Here is a 17,536-nt window from a genome sequence, read left to right on the forward strand (position 1 = left end):
TATGTTTATGTGCGGGGAGGGGGTGTTCTTGATCTTGGCCTGTGTTTGGGAGGTGTGTGTGGGGATATGCTAATGAGCAGTGTACATTTACAGAAACAGGCCAAAGACAGAAAGCAGCATTTGCCATTTTGTTTTAAATTGCTATTCAAATCTATAAACCGTTATTTACTAATGAATTCAAATGAAAATAGTTAGTTCAGTATTACTTTGTATTATTTATCAAAAGATCATACCTTATTATCCAACTGAATAGTAATTCCTAGACAAAGCATTATTTGATCATGCTCACGTCTAACCATGAAATGGAAAATATAATTGAAATAACCCACAAATTAACATATTCCTCTCTTAATTTTGCCGTCTAATTCAAAATTATAATTGCCTCCTCTTTCAACTGAAAATGTAAAACGCTGATTGCATTTCAAAAGCTGATGACAGAACTCAGTGTAGCTCCTGCACTGTAGTATCACTGCTTCTAGACACCACTTCAACTCGGGTAGGAAAGCTCAAGAGATGATTACATTCTAATGGGGAAGTGTAAACACACATAGCACATTGCTCTTGTATATAACTCAATATGAAATACATTTTAGACAATTATTTATTAAAATCACATTGACAAAGTTATATGGAAGATATATTGCAAAATGTAAATTTGACAAATGACAGACTTCAATATGTATGAATGAATGAAGAGAGATGGAGAGTGAGAGCAAAGGCTTTGGCCCAGATACATTTTTTGTTAGGTCCTGTGATCAGCAGCAAGCATGTCACAGAAGCAAAGTGAATAGATTAACTTTTAAATATACTGACTCGGTCTCTAGAGCAAGATGCCCTTGGAGTGGGCTGATTTTTTTCTCCCTGTCTGGAATAGCAATACTGATCGCCTGGCACTTTCCTAAATTCTTTCATTTTTTTCCAACACAGCATTGAGATATTACTGAGATAGCATTTTAGTGCAAACACAACAGTGAGGGTTGTTTCCACATCTAAATATGGAAAATATTGATGTATTTAATGCTGCAGAAATTGTCCAGTTTTAAATAAAATATGGTGATCTAAGTTAGTGTGTGTATTTTTATTCTGACACTGTACACTCTTAGAAAATAAAGGTGCTATCTAGAACCTGAAAGGGTTCTTCAGTTGTCCCCACAGGATAACCCTTTGAAGAACCCTTTTTGGTTCCAGGTAGAAGAACCCTTTTGGGTTTCTCCTATGGGTACAGCCAAATAACCCTTTTGGAACACTTTTTTCTAAGAGTGTATATACAGTATGTTCATAGAAGATTACGCTTTAAGATATTGTATTGGTAAAGAAACCAACACAAAATGGTATGTAATGTGTTTCTCTGCTCGTTTGGCCCCAAGGTGTTGCATTAATGAAAATATGGCATCGTTACTAGGATTTGATGTGTAGCCTGCGATCTGTATCTTTGTGAATGTTCACTTTGATCTCCATCACTGCTACAGTGAGAGGGAAAATGTAGTTACTGGCAACAGAGATGTGATATGGGTGTCGCTTGGAGACGATAATATTTTGCCTGGAGCGGGCACTCTTAACGCCTTAGAGGTAAACTTGAATGTTTTATGAAAATAAATCCTATCACGCCAATAAGACCTATTGTGATCGTGGACAGTAATTTTGATGTTGCCATGTGTTTTGTTTTTGCACCTATCAGATAATGTAACAGTCTACACACACAAACACACACACAAGCTCCAATCATTCCCTCCCTCTCTCTCTTTCTCTCTTTCTTTCTTTCTCTCCCTCCCTCTCTCCCACTCCTCTTGCACAGTGTGTGTTTTCTGCATGGTGTCTCTGTGTGTGTGCTTGGATGCGGGCCACAGGCACGTTTTGGGAGGGGATCAGTGCCCTGGCAGCTTTTTATGCTTGCTCTGGAATTTGTGGGCCTGCGAGGACCCCTATCCATCACTACGCTGTCTGCCCCCCTGGTCCCCCTGCCCCCCTCACTCAACCCCACTACAGCTCATTAGAGCCTGCAAGGCGTTGTGACAACTCATCATATCATGAGATAAAGCATGGAGAGACGTGTAGGGCCCCCCAGGGGCCACAAGGTCGCCACCTTCACATTTAGTCTTGAAATTGCCCTGCAAGGTGCCACCAGGCGGAAATGCAAGGCCAACAGCTTTTCCCTGTCCTGCTTTTCTCTCTCTCTCTGTCCCCTCCTCTTTGTTTCTGTCTCTCACAGGGTATCCTCTTGTAACTGTCATTACCACATGCCTGTGGTGAAGCAGCTCAAAAAGTGATTTGACAAAGTTTGATTTGTTTCGTAGACTAAATGATAAACAATATTGTAAAAACGAAGTTATTTACTCAAATGTACCATTGGAACGTGAAATACCACTTGATAAAGGTCACGCTTTATTTTCAGATCCAAAACCATGGTCAGTTGAACCATAAAGAAAGAGGATACCTAACAAACGCGGACAAGTTGTGTCCGCCATACATCAGCCCCATTGCATGAGTGGCTGATGGGAATGCCTAGGGGTCAGGGTTCGGACAATGATGCTGAGTGAGTGTGACACAGCCTCTCCGTGGCAACCAGAGGGCCTGCACACAAACACACAGGCCCTCTCTCCATCCACACAGCCCAGACACTAGTGAGATCACCACCAGGGGTCAAGACCCTGATACTGCGACTGTCACTCACACCAAGGGGGTTCAGCGTACGCACGCATACACTCATGTGAACATGTACGCTCTCACAGACACACTCTCTCGAGAAAAAACAGTTGTCTTTCTTGGCAGTGTGAGTCTTTTTATGTATATATATTTATAAAGTGCGCTACAGTGTGTGTGCAGAGGTGTATGCACATGCCGTAGGACTACAGAGCTTCTGTAAAGGGTTTAGCCTTTCAGCAGTTGGAATTTCTGCAGGACACTTTCTTTGAAATGGTTAATCAAGGTCAAGGAACAGTAGTGTATACAAATTCATACAATTGTGTGTTGATTGTGTACCCGTTTGAGCGTGTGTGCACTTTCTTGAACAGCTCTCTCGTGATTAGTCTCCTGGTATATTTCTGTCTATAGTAATACTGAAAGTGGTGGGAGTGATGGCAACAGGGCCAGGAAGTCGGCTTTGCTCCTTCCTTTGTAGAGAAACAGAAAATACTCCCACGTAGTTCCTTTGTTTAGCATGTGTGCTTTGTATAATGCTTCACTTGTTTGAGTAGCTGTGGTGTGATTCCGTCAGCGCCTGTTGTCCGAGGGTGTTAAAAGCAGGTGCTGCACCTAGGCCTACTTTCATTTTAATGGGAAAAAAAGCAGGTGCTGCACCGAGGCTTCATTTTAATGGACGATGTGTGTGCGTGTGTGTGTGTGTGTGTGTGTGTGTGTGTGTGTGTGTGTGTGTGTGTGTGTGTGTGTGTGTGTGTGTGCACGCAGTGTAGGCTATATCTTATTTTTTGGGGGGGGGACTAAACTTTATTGTTGATATGGTGTGAACCTAGTCTGTGTTTTCTGCAAAGGCCTGAACTTCAGGTGTGATTGGGCTCATATCAGTAAAACAAAAAATCATCCCGCCTCTCTCCATGGCTGTTCTACTTAAGTTCTGTGCGTGTGTTACAGTCCATATGGGCTCTGCACTGTAGGTGTTGGAATCTGGTATGACTCACCTGTTCTCTCTGTGAAAGTGCAAAAGCTTAACTCATGGACTTGTCAGTGACGTCTGGACTCTAGGGCATGTAGAGGTGTGTGTGTGTGAGTCAACTTGACCCAAATGGAAGCTGCACAGAATGTTTCACTCTCACACCCCTCTTGCTGCATGTGAGCATAGAATTGAGGCATTCCCCAGAGTTGTTTTAAAATAACTGCACTGAAAAATACTTCAGAATGCATTTATTCTTTCGTCTTGATACAGACTAGCCTTCTCTGTAAGGCAGCAAACCTCCATTGCTGATGAATGTTTATCTCTATGGGCGACATTACACCTCCATCTTTCCTCCCCCCTTCATGGGGTGGTTCTAATCCTCCCCTCAGTCACACAGAGAGAGGCTGGCCGCTACAGTAGCCAAACAGCAGTATTGTCCGCATGGCCCAGAAGCCATATAAACTGGAGCACTTGCGTTGTCTATTATTTGCCTGGCTCTGCTCGGGGCTTCTGAAATGGAGGCCTGTTAGCCCCATGTAAATCCCTCTCTACATCTCTTTCAATCTCTCTCTCTCTTTCTTTCTCTCTCTCTCTCTCTCTCTCTCTCTCTCTTTCACACACACACAGTTTCTCACAGCTTCACTCTCTCTATCATGCTCAAACAGTCTCTCTCTCCCCCTTTCGCTCTCTGTCCTTCTCTCTCTGTCATCTCTCTCGCTGTCTCTCGCTCTTAATGCATACTTGGTGGATGGGCATTTTAAACAGTCTCTCAATGGAGACAAAATAACTCATTTAAATGGCCTCTAAAGCCTTTCAGCAGAGGGAGAATTGACAACATTCTTTCACATCATTACTGAAGGGGGTAGAGGAGAGAAGGCTGTTTGGGGCAGCCAGTGCGTTTTGCTCAATGGCTACCTCGTCAGCTGTGTTTGGCAGCTGTCATCTCCCCATCTTTTTTTATCCCTCTGTTGAAGATTTTTAGATTAGATATGGGGACTGTGGGGAAGAAACATGTTGATTTGTGTCTTGTATTCATTTTAACGAGTCGTGTACCACAACCAACACCCTCCCCTCTTCTTCTCTCACTCTCTTTCCTCCCTCTCTCCTCTCACTCTCCAGTCTTTTGAGCTCAGGGCTGTGAATGAGTCCCCAGAGTCTCTCCATGTTTCCCAGTAGTTCTACTGGGTTCATTAATCTTTCATTGGGACCATGCGGTGTGGAATGCCACCCCTCCCCCCTCCCTCTCTCGCCTGGCGCTACCCTTCCCCCTCCCCTCTCCTCTCTACCCCTCTCACAGCTCCACTGGAAGGGAACTTTACCCACTCCAGCCTGGTACAGTTCAGTTCAGACCAATCTGGTTGTCAGTTACACAGAAATGTATCTCATAAATTGCTCACAGTTGGTTCAGCCTATGGAGATGATGGATTTTCAGCATTAAGCTCTGCACACGTGTCTTGCCTAGGGCCCTCAGCTTTGCATTTGTATAGTTAAATGAGCATAGAGTCCATACATTATCCCTCCCTCCCTCTCCTACTTTAATGCATTTCAAAGTCTATTGGAAAATTGCCACAGTCAGGTTTTGGGTTGGTGCCTCGCCATGGTTAGGGCTGCTAATGAGTGTGTTTGGACTGCAAGAGTGCAAATTGAACTTGTGAAGGGAACATTACCCACACCCCCATTGCTCCTACTCCCTCCCTCCCTCTCTCTACTCACACAGAGACACACACCAGCTAGCTCATTCTCCTTTTCCCCAGCATACATCAGCCATGTTACCACAAGCCTGATTAGTGATGCCTCTTTGACTGCCGAGGGACAGAATATGAGTTGAAGAGCAAGACCAGCTCACCGCCAGTGGTTTAAACCAGAACACTAATCTGGTTACTGTGTGTGTGTGTGTGTGTGTGTGTGTGTGTGTGTGTGTGTGTGTGTGTGTGTGTGTGTGTGTGTGTGTGTGTGTGTGTGTGTGTGTGTGTGTGTGTGTGTGTGTGTGTGTGTGTGTGTGTGTGTGTGTGTGTGTGTGTGTGTGTGTGTGTGTGTGTGTGTGTGTGTGTGTGTGTGTGTGTGTGCGCCTGGAGAAGAGGGCTGAGCTCTGGTTAACATGGCCCATGGCGGAGCACCCCTCAGCTTAACTGTAATCTTTGGGTAATTGAAAAAGGGGCCTGGGCCACTTAGGAGCACAAAGAGCAGATTACATAGCTAAAACTAATTTGGCAAAAATGTAGAAATGGATTTTCTCCCCTCTATTATTACAATGCCCCCCTGTCCTCTTTACCTCCCCTCCTCCTCTACCCCCCTCCAAAACCAGACCCTGGGGGGACAGCGAGGGCAGGGGTAGAGGGGTGTATAGCAGAGGGAGGAGAGGGAATCAGTAGGGTGAAGCACTAAGTGAGGGGTTGGATGGTAGAGGATTGCTGACTGTTGTTATAATGGGTGTGGATTTTACACATTTGGTGGTCTGCACATGATCGATCTACCCCCAGTAAGAGGCCCCCTTGTCATGCAGCCCCAGTCCAAAACTAAAATGACAGCCCTGCATCTGAGATAGCATTACTGAGTCGAGGAGTGTCGCCGCAAAAGTGTTCTTAATTACCAAGCACACTATTTTCACTCTGCTCTGGCGGTTTGGCGCTCCGAGGGGGTTGATCATTTGATGGCTCTCAATTTTCTAGAGCTTTCTGAGCCATGTTGTAACTCTACTGCAGGCGCCTGCCATCTCTACCCCTAACCCAAATATTAATACACTCTTCTTTTGTTTTATTTTCTCCCCCTCTCCCCTCCTCTCTCTCCCTCTCTTTATAGTCTAATAAAGTCCCAGTGGTACAGCACCCTCACCACGTGCACCCGCTCACGCCTCTGATCACCTACAGCAATGAGCACTTCACACCGGGCAACCCCCCTCCGCACCTACAGGGAGACGTGGACCCCAAAACAGGTAAGACAGAGAACATACACACACTACACTATACTACACTACACTACACTACACTACACTACACTACATTGATGCCCCGTTGGGGAATGGTAAAAATGGTTGGGAAATAGGTAACACTCCAGCCAATGTTCCAAAGACACACAGTCCTCAAATCCAAAGAGTGATATACAATAGCCACGAGATCTTCTCCCAAGGTCAACAAAAGAGAAGAAAAAAAATGTTTATTTTGAATTCCTCAACAGAACACAGAAGAATTCTTATTGTTGTCCACATACAAAGGCTACCAATGCTGCCTATGCAACCACCACAAATACACACACACACACACACACACACACACACACACACACACACACACACACGACTGGCTGATCAAATGTAGTTTTATTTATGGAAGATATAGCCCTTACAAAGCACAGCATTGCAGGGCCTGCTTTCTCTGACCAGGTGTGAGGTATTTGAGGGCAGACAACAGTCAGGGCTACTCAGACAGAAAGCTTCTCTCTCCTTATGGCTGTGCTATTGTGTCTCTGGTCCTGCAGAAGTAAGTAAGCCTGTTGATTTGGCTCTGGCAGGGAGGGGAGGGTCACTATTTCCTCTCTCCTCTGACACTACAGGAGGAGGTGGGTGTGTGTGTAACTTCACATGCCTGAATGCTCCTCTCTCACACACACACAAACACACACACACACACCACAGCATGTTCCCCATCCATCTGACTGAATTTAAATGTAGCATTCCTTCATGTTAAATGTCCACCAGCAATAAACATTTTGACCTAGCAGGTCAACTCACTTTCAATATGTTGTACATAATATTGAGTTAGTGTTGAATAGCTTTGAAGGGTCTCTGGTTGTTTTGTTAGGGTTTTGAGGTAATAATGGTCTCTTATTATGATTTTCCTCACAAAAGGGTGATAATGACCCAGCTGCTGTTTAATGTGCCAGTTAATGGTCTGCTTAATTGAGCTTAGTGTTGTTGAATTAATTAACAAGTTATATTAAGACTTCAGCACTGGATGGCAATGGAGAGCAACGTTAGGAACTCTTTCCTCTGAGGAGTGCGTCAGTCAGTGCTGCTATGTCTATAGAACTAGGGCATACAACATTTTTGAAACACTCCTCAACTACAAATGTGGAATTAAAAAAAAAAGTTATTTAATGAGGCAAGTCAGTTAAGAACAAATTCTTCTTTACAATGACAGCTTACCCTGACCAAACCCTAACCCGGTTGACGATGTGCCAATTGTGCGCCACCCTAAGGGACTCCCAATCACGGCCGGTTGTGATACAGCCTGAAAACGAACCAGGGTCTGTAGTGACACCTCTAGCACTTGGATGCAATGCCTTAGAAAGCTGCGCCACTCTGGAACCCTTAACGATCTATAACTTTTTATTTAAAAAATTCTCAATTAGTTCAGCATCAGTTTTGAGAGACAAACCTCAGTGAGGGTGTGTCTACTTCTTGGATGCACAAAATGTTCCTTAGGCATCTGTCACTGAACAATGTCTATGGAAACCTTCCCATGGGGCCGATTTTCAAATACCTGGCTTGGCCCTGTGGCTTTTTGGTTATGACACACACCAGCAACACACCGGCTGTGGACAGATTCATGGGGCCAGGGTTAGTTCTGCAGTACTCTTCATCTGGGTCCACTGTGGCCATATTGGCACCAGCCAAACAAAAACTGCTCCACAGCTGCACTGATATGCAGGCCAGGCAGGACCACTGTAAAATAATGCACCAGAGCAAATAAAAGTCCCTCCGCTGTGCTGTCTGCCAGTGGAACTCAAACACTTCCTTGTCATGTTTTAACGCTCAACACCAGAAAAATGGAAAAGCCATAATTTCCTCGCTTTCGCCATTCCTCCTTTTTTTACGACAGACCTTTGGAGGCCTAATGTTTTGGGTGGCTTGTCTGCATGTTTTATTTGCCTGTCAACTGCCACAGCAAGTGATTGCGACATTGGCAAATGTGTGATTGTTTCGCAGTGTCCTCTGTAGGACATCTCTGTCACTGTATCAGATGAGAAAACTACATTATTTCTGTCTTTGTTAAAAACGTTAGGAGGAATAGGATGAACTAATTCTGGTTAAAAGAAGCTGGAAACCCAAGGGACCCTATTTATAAGGCCTACTTTACAATGTCATAAGCATGTCATAGATGTTATCGAAAGTCATAAATCAAATCACATTGTATTGGTCACATACACATATTTAGCAGATGTTATTGTGGGTGTAGCGAAATGCTTGTAAGAGCCTATGTCAGATAAAGACTGCTAGGCAAATACAACACTGTAGTGTCATCCAGTATATTAGCTATGAAACAAGCTGGCCATTAATAACTTGCAGAGACGGTTTATAACATCCCTTCATTCATGCTTATGACAGTAAGAGAACTTATTAGGTTTATATGAAGTCGAACCCTGTTTATCCCCCCCCTTTCTCTCAGCACGTTATGACACCGTACCGCCAGACTCAAACAGCTTTGATCAGGACGTGTGATTTAGCACTGTGTACATGTGAGCGCAACCGCTCTTCCTCCTCCTCCTCCTCCTCTCCACCCACCCAGCTTCCTGTGATGTCGACTCTGTTCATTATGAAACACACAAAGGAGGAATTTAACACTGACTGATGTTTCGGGGTCCATCTTTCTCTCCCTCTTTATTTGTCCCTCTACCCTTGCTCTCTCTACCCTTTCTCTCTCTTTCTCTCCAGGAATTCCAAGGCCTCCACAACACCCAGACATATCTCCCTATTACCCTCTATCGCCTGGCTCTGTAGGGCAGCTCCCCCATCCGCTAGGCTGGTTAGTACCACAGTAAGCAACATTTTATTATCCTCTTTCTCCACTGTCATCAAGCATGTTTTTTATTGCTCCACGCATGTGCTGGCTACATTGTTTATAACTATGTCTAGATGTAGATCTATTTAGCGGTTTGGATCATTAAGTATATCGTTACGGTATAAAATCAGCATCCCTAATGTAGATGATGTAATTTAGCAATAAGGCCCGAGGAGGTGTGGTATATGGCCAATATACCACGGCTAACAGCTGTTCTTATTCACGACGCAACGCCGAGTGCCTGGACAGCCCTTAGCCGTGGTATATTGGCCATATATCACAAACCCCCTGAGGTACCTTATTGCTATTATAAACTGGCTAACAACGTAATTAGAGTATTAAAAATCATGTTTTGTCATACCTGTGGTATATATACCACGGCTATCAGCCAATCAGCATTCAGGGTTAGAACCACCCAGTTTATAATGTCAAATGGTTCTCCGTCAGAGGCAATGTCTTCTGGTTTTGTTGGGTTTTCTAAGAGCTTGGTTTCTGTATTTTCCTGACTGGTAACATCATAAGCAGAGCACATAGGGAAAGCTCGGTATCCACTTATCTCAAACTGGGCCCTCTCAGTTTTGATCAAGCACTGATTTGACTCCTGGCTGACCACTGTCTCCAGTTCATACATTCTGGCAATGGACCAACTACTGGGCCTTAGAAGCACACTGCGGTTTCCTAACCCCCCCCCCCCCCCCTTTGCTCCAGCCCCAACTTGCTTCTTTGTGGCAAATGCATTTTTGCATTTCTCTGTATTGTCCAATTAGATTAATGAACCGTGATTGCCCGTATTTTACCCAGAATTCCACACGGGGGCTCTCCCCTGGTAACTCTTGTCAACACTTGTTAATATGACAAAAGGCTACAAATTAAGCTCTGTTAATTTAATGTTTTCTCACCGCGATGTAAATACCGGAAGAGGCCCCGAGCGCAGCCACGGCACCCTTTGATTTGCTGCACTTTATTTTGGTATAAATTTACATTCATTATTGGTTGTCTTTGGATGTGTAGACCTCAATTAGCGTGATGGCTCCATTAAAGAGTCCCGCGCTTCGTCTTTAATTATCACAACAAAACACCTAGTTCCAGCTCGGGGAGGAAGGGGCTCCCTCTCCGTCGACACCGAGCGAAGGGTTATGAAATTTAATTAGCCATTCCTATCAAATTTGTGGTATTCAAATTGTTCGGAGTTTGCCTCTCCTTTGATCCGCACTCTGCAATCCCCTAGATTTTAGTCCTGATCAAATGAGAATAAAGAGACCTGCGATCGGGGAGAGAGGGAGACCTCCTCTCCTTCCATCAACCCTGTTTCTTTACCTCCCTCTCTTCCCTTTGTTCTTTTTCCTTCTCCTAGGCAAGGTCAACCTGTTTACCCAATCACAACAGGGGGTTTTAGACACCCCTACCCGACTGCACTCACTGTCAATGCATCCATGCAAAGGTGAGTTGAGCCTTGGGAGATAAACAGGCATGCACACACACAGGAGGAGGCCATGACGCGGGTGCACACACAGGCGTCACACACAGTCTGCGTAAACTTATCCCTTAAGGAAAGTGCACACTCTCGTCTCCGTGCTCAAAAGGCCAATCCTCCAGTGTCCCCACTATGTGTTGAAATATTAATTATATTTATCACTTTCTAATGAGGCCCCTGAAGAACATTTACCCTAGCTGTATGTCAGCCACATCTGTAATGGACGGGGCATGTCCTAGTTGTTAGCCACCAGACACATTGATAAATAAACATATAGACACTTAAAAGGAGAGAATGATGTAGACTCGGGCTTGACACTTGGCTAATGCTTTGTTGGGTCCATTAGGGTCCAGCTCAAGAGGAGAGCTCTGGACTCAAGTGGACCCAGGGGGGCACATATGTTTGTTGTTGTTGTATTATGTGTCTTTAACTGGGCATGGCTCCCCTGGGGGCTGTGCTATAATTCTCTGCATTGTGTGGGAAGAGGGAAGAGTTAACTGTGGATGACAAGTACCCTATGATTTGTAGGTTCAGAGTCTTTTCGAAAAACGACAACAACAAAAACAAACAATTCCATATGGCCGCCCCTCCCTTTCCCTTTTCCCCTGTCCCTCTCCCTGAGCCCAGAACAGTATTCACAGGCATTTCATTGCAGGCAGCTGGAGAGTTTGGAACGGGGATGGTTTATAGTTTTGAGGGGAGGGGGGGGAGAGGCAGAGGCCTAGGGAGTATGGGGAACAGGCCAAACTTCAGTTTAATTACGTGCTGATTGGAAAAGCAGCTCCTGAGATTCGACTGTTCAGACCTCTGTGACGTTGATGGATAAGTGTGAGCGAGGGAGGAAAAGAGAGAGAATGCAAAAGAAGGGAAGAAGAGAGAGGGAGGCCTCGAATTGGATATGGAAAGGTTAATGTTGTGAAATAGTACCTGACACCCTCAGAACTTTGACATTGAACACGTGTGCACTCGGGTTCCTTATCCCCACCCTCTCTCTCTCTCCCTCACACACACACATACACGCACACACACTCTGACATGGCCTCTTGGTACACTTCTTTTAATTAAAAGCAGAAAAGCAGATTGACTTCACACTTTCTGTTAAAAAGAGAGGCTAGGTGAGCCAATAGCTCTTCGTTTGTCCTTTTTCTTGGTTAGCCTTACATTGAAACTATATACCTTCACGTGTATTCTTCATTAATACACATTACCTATATACTTAGGTTGATAGTTTATATCATTGTTGGCCACCCCATGACCCAGACTCCCTTGTGGCTTTAGGAACAGGCCCAACCATCTTCACAGTTCACTGTAGCACAGTCTTGTTTTCCATATGTGGGTGTCATCTATGTAGCAGGGTTAAGATGGCGCTAATTTCTCCTCTCTATCCCTATTGTGTCCCTCTTCCACCCATAGCAACCCCCATGAAGCAGTCCTTGCCCTACCCCCTCTCCCAATCCTAGCCCTGGTTGCCTTGCTCTCAGGTACAGGCAGGGTGCGTCTGGTGTCTGGTAGAGCACAGGCAGCCAGACTAAGCAGGACCTGGCAGCATCTAGTGGACCTGTGTTTTAAGTGACAGCTAATTCACCCCTAATGACGGCCTCTACATTGTGATCATCTTATTTCCAGCAAGGCTAATTGAATCTACTGGATGGGGGATTGGCTGGGCTGTGGGGCTGGGGAGAGCTAATGCGTTCTGATGAGCCGTAATTGAATTAGCATAGCTGAATAGGTGGAGGTCTCCATCTCTCTGGAGAAAGGGGCTTTAGCATGTCCTTGTTATAACTTCCACTGGGGAATTGACAAAAAAATAAAAGACGTCCGATTGGGTTTTCAACGGCGTAGAGAAATGGCACAGAGTGGGAAGGTTTGGATAATCGTGTATATGACAAGGTTTCGGAAGCAAAAAATTGTCTCGTCTTTAAAAGGTATTTTCTTGCTTAAATATGGCACAAGACATCCAGTAGTTAGACACGGACATCCAGTCTGTGTCTAATAATTACATTGAGATGTCCTGATCCTGTATTTTACTGGCTAGCCAGATCTTAACAGGAGAACTAGTGCTTCAGTACTAGCCCCTAGTGCCACATACCGGCCCAATTAGAATGGCGAGAGCAAGTCTGGCTCTCGTACCTTGCACCCACTCAATGCGCACCTTACACCTAGGTCCTGTTTAAAAAATACATTCTCTGGAAGGGGGAAAAAAGGCAGGCAAGAGAGAGCAGAGTCAGTCGAACGGAGCAAATGAGAGACATTATTTTGATAATGGGATTGGAACCGTACAGGTCCATTATCTCTGGCGGGCCCTGTATGTGACAGGTGGGGAGAAGTGTAAACCCCTCGCCCCCCTGCCCAACGCCTGCGCTTTGATATGTTCCCCCCTCATCGCTCTCTCTCCCTTCCTCCCTCGCTACCCCTCTTTTTTCCTGCGGAAGGGAAGGCGCGCCGGCCGAGTTCGTTATCCTGTACATTAACCAGGCACAGGGGTACTTCCTCACATTGGCAATTAAATGGCACTGGCTGACACTGGGCCTGCGTTGCAGCCAATGACCCACCCCCCATCCTTGCCTTTCAGATTGAGACATAGGAGCCTGGGGGTTGGCTAAATTGGTCCAAGGCGCTGTTCTGTTCTGTGCTGATGAGGCAAGATGATGATGCCCCCGCACATCAAAGGGATGGCCGTCATGTTTAAACCATAACCTGGGCCGCGCGGTGGCAGCTGGGGCGAGGGAGGGGGAATGTGGATGTGGTAAGGGGACAGGGAGCAGGAGGAGGAGGAGTGTAGAGAAGGAAGAAGAGAAAAAAATTGGATGCTGGAACAGAGAAAACTTAACAAGAGCACCAAGAGAGAGAGAAAGAAGGCGAGAAGGGAGGAAAAAGAGAGAGTAGAGGAAGTGTGGCGGGCTAATGATGAGTGATCCGCAGCCACTGCCACGGTCGCCTCAGCATATGACATGGCGCAAACACAAACGTGTCAATGATAAAGGGAAGAGAGAAGAGGAGAGGAGAGAGCAAGAGAGAGGGAGGAGGGAGAGAGGGAACACTCCCCAGAGATTGCCTGCAACAGAAACGAGTTGTTCCTGGCGAGTTTATGCTCATCATTATATTCTGGCTCCGAGCCATGCAGCCAGACATAGCCAGATAATGAGCTGTTTAAAAAATATATATAATATTCCTCCTTTTTTGCCCTTCTTCATCCTCCACTCTTTTTCTATGATTTGTGAACGGTCATGCATAGCTGAGATATATACTGTGCACACACAGACACAGACACACTCATACAAATAATCTTGCACACACACACATTTACTCTCTCTCTCTCTCTCTCTCTCTCTCTCTCTCTCACTCTCTCTTTCACTCACTCACTCACTCACTCACTCACTCACTCACTCACTCACACACACACACACTGCTCAATAGATGCTGGTTATTGCCCTCAATCACTGTAGCTGTGGGAGATGATGAAATAATTATACCAGTATTATGAAGATGTAGAGGGGGGAGATAAAGAATGGTAACACCATTAATAATTCGGATCAAGCATGAGGACAGATAGAATAGGCCTAACACAGTGATGCACAGAAAAAGGTGCCTTGCCAATGGTTAAAGATAAAGTGGTGCACTGGGACTGGGAATTGACATCAGCTCACACAGCGGTTTGGCACAAGACTCCATAGACCTGTAGTTTGTCACATTGTAAAGTGGGGCAAGACATCCTGGGACCTGTATTTGTCATCCACAGTCCGGAGAGAGGGGTGGTAGCACTAAACACTGAATTCACCTTGGAGAAAAAGGGAGCCAGTCACTATTTTGTCTCGGTTATGGAAGCAAGTGAGGATTTTATAGAATCCATTACAAGGACACGTGTAGTTGAAGTGTCTGTATGGACCATTTTGGCTTGTCAAAGATAAACCTTCAGTGCAATGGCTGCCCTGTCTTTCTATTTAACACTCTTCCCACTCCAACACAAACGGACTCTCTTTTTAAAATGAATATACTGTATGAAATATGACTCATTATGATGTGTAGCGTGTGTTTGCTGTGTAACAGTTTCGATGTGATTGTGAGATCTAAATTTTGTGATACGTATGGGCCGAATCCTTTCTTGATATACCCGTGCGAAACTCAAGCTTTTGTGTTAAGTCATGCATTGAACGTCAATGAGAGATTTGCGTGAAAATCTGACTTTCATGCTCGGACCTCAAGGTAGGATTCGGCCCTGTATATATGCACATCTGTATTAATGTCGAGTGAGCATATTCTGTCTCTGTTTGTGTCTAATATGTGTCCATCTTCCATTTCACACGTGTCCACTCTGACGATTTACACAGTTTTCTGTCCTCCAGGTTCCCTCACCACATGGTCCCCCCTCACCACAGTTTGCACCAGACCGGCATCCCCCACCCTGCCATCGTCACGCCCAACGTCAAGCAGGAGTCCTCCCACAGCGACATAGGCCTCAACAGCTCGTGAGTACACATACCTGGTTGTTTTCACCATTGTAAACTAAACAGCAGTGTAGTCAAAATTGGCACTGGTCTTGTTGTTCTAAATTCTACCATTACAATAATCTGTTTAATACCAATTCTGGGTATTTGCCAACCATACAGTACTATACTGTACACACTCCACAGGAAACACCAGGACTCGAAAAAGGAGGACGAGAAGAAGAAGCAGCCCCACATAAAGAAGCCGCTGAACGCCTTCATGCTCTACATGAAGGAGATGAGGGCCAAGGTGGTGGCCGAGTGCACGTTGAAAGAGAGCGCCGCCATCAACCAGATCCTGGGACGAAGGGTGAGAGAGAGACAACACCACTATACAGAGGCTCACTCACTATATCTTATTTTGTCTTTACCTCTCACGGCTCTTGGCTGAACATGGTCATGTTTACTGTTGACGATTATAGTCTTCTCGCCTTGCACTCACCTCTTTGTATTATGTCCTGTCCCTCTCTCTTCCCCTCCCTCTCTCTTTTTCTGTGTGTCTGTCTATAGTGGCATGCCCTAACACGAGAGGAGCAGGCGAAATACTACGAGCTGGCCCGGAAAGAGCGACAGCTTCACATGCAGCTCTACCCAGGCTGGTCAGCACGAGATAACTATGTAAGTTTTTAAGTTTTCAACATGTACATCCTGTATTTCTCCCCTCACAAGAACATGTCCCTGGGATGAGTGCTCTTGCTGTTCTGTCTGAGCTGAGAGCTCACCTCCTTAGCAATGCCTGCTGTCTGTTTCCCTAAACACCTTAGTCGATGGAATCTCCAATATACTTTACAGTAGACATGTTGGGCTATTTAAACAGGGCCTAAAAGCCCTGAAATGCTGATGCTGAAGGAAGTTTCTCTCCCAGCGTTGGTGTGTCCAGCAGTACAGATTGACCAGTGAAACTCTGACTCCTCTCAGCCTGCCCAAAGCATTGTGCACAAATCTGACTCCTTCACTACAAACCAACAAAGCCTCTATATAAAATGCAGCAAAATAAAAGAAGGGGGAAAAAGTACAAAAAGTGAGAAGGGAAAATTCTGTTATGGCCTGCAGTGGCAGTTAAAACCAGCGGGCAGAGAGAGCGAGAGAATGAATGAATAAATAAACAGAAATATGGGCCCCGTTTTTATTTCATGTCTCGGGTCTTCTGCAATATAATAACTAAGGTTCCTGTCTATTTCTCTTCTTTTGGCGGGTAACCAACAGGGCAAAAAGAAGAAGAGAAAAAGGGATAAGCAGCCAGGAGAGGGCAATGGTAAGTGAGCGCCAATTACCTCCTATTAGAGGAGCCCCATCATGTGTCAGGACTGTGTGACATCTCACAAGATAAAAGTCTAGCCCGTTTTTTTTTTTCTTTTTGTGTTGTTGTGCCTGGCTCGTTTTTTTGTACATAGTTATGCTACCCAATGCAATATTTAAATGGTAGACTTGCTTGTTCTTCCCCTCCTTCCATTCCCCATCCCCTCCCCTAGCCTTCCCCAGCTAATAACATTGAATATGCATGACCCCCCCCCCCCCACCAGCCTCATCCCTCCTCCTCACCCCCGCCAACATCACCCCTCTCCACTTTGCCCCCCAGCATTTATGATACTGTGATGTGTGTTTTGAGAATGTGAAATTTAAGCATTGTGAGAGCCATTAACTTTGCCAGTGTTGTGTGTGTCTGTGTGTTATAATGCCTGTGCCCTGCAGATAGACTGTGCTTGTGTGTGTGTCTGTGTCTGTGCGTGTATGGGTGCATGTGTGTGTGTGTGTGTGTAACATGGGCTGCCCCTGCTTGTCTGCATGCATGCACACAAACAAACAAAAATCACCCACTTCTTGAAATTAAGGAGGTTTGCTAATTCTATTATTTCTTCATTTTATATTCTTATTATTCATATTCTTCTGATAATCCATATTGTGAGTTGAGAAGGAGAAATGCGGCATATTAAACTGTATTTTACGCTCGTTTACGTGAAGGATCCCCTCTTGAAGGCCTCTCTATCTGTTCTTTTTTTCAGAACACAGAGAATATTTTCCAAACCCTTGCCTTTCACTCCCTCCGATTACAGGTGCTAATGTCATTTTGAGTCTTAAATTACTAACTTGTTATTTTTTTCTCTTTTTGGTTTATCATGTATTTATTTATCTATGTATGTGTATTATATTCTATTTAAAAGTAGTTTTACTAAGCTAAATACAATATTTT

At 45.0% G+C, this 17,536-nt stretch overlaps 1 protein-coding gene across 35 annotated transcripts in view; it reads left to right on the forward strand.

The window, feature by feature from the left end:
• Positions 1-17,536, forward strand: part of LOC110499059 (transcription factor 7-like 2) — a 98,724-nt gene that overhangs the window by 73,934 nt on the left and 7,254 nt on the right. For 9 of the 35 annotated variants that reach the window (XM_036955891.1, XM_021575916.2, XM_021575919.2 and 6 more), the window contains 8 exons: positions 6,410-6,542; positions 9,261-9,363; positions 10,742-10,828; positions 15,190-15,327; positions 15,469-15,655; positions 15,856-15,963; positions 16,537-16,600; positions 17,349-17,399. In XM_036955891.1, the coding sequence (XP_036811786.1) occupies positions 6,410-6,542; positions 9,261-9,363; positions 10,742-10,828; positions 15,190-15,327; positions 15,469-15,655; positions 15,856-15,963; positions 16,537-16,600; positions 17,349-17,399 (871 nt within the window). The remainder of the gene's footprint in view (positions 1-6,409; positions 6,543-9,260; positions 9,364-10,741; positions 10,829-15,189; positions 15,328-15,468; positions 15,656-15,855; positions 15,964-16,536; positions 16,601-17,348; positions 17,400-17,536) is intronic. The other 26 variants (XM_036955893.1, XM_021575923.2, XM_036955894.1 and 23 more) reach the window with 10 other exon arrangements.

The sequence above is a fragment of the Oncorhynchus mykiss genome, chromosome 20 (assembly GCF_013265735.2).
Source record: "Oncorhynchus mykiss isolate Arlee chromosome 20, USDA_OmykA_1.1, whole genome shotgun sequence".
NCBI lineage: Eukaryota > Metazoa > Chordata > Actinopteri > Salmoniformes > Salmonidae > Oncorhynchus > Oncorhynchus mykiss.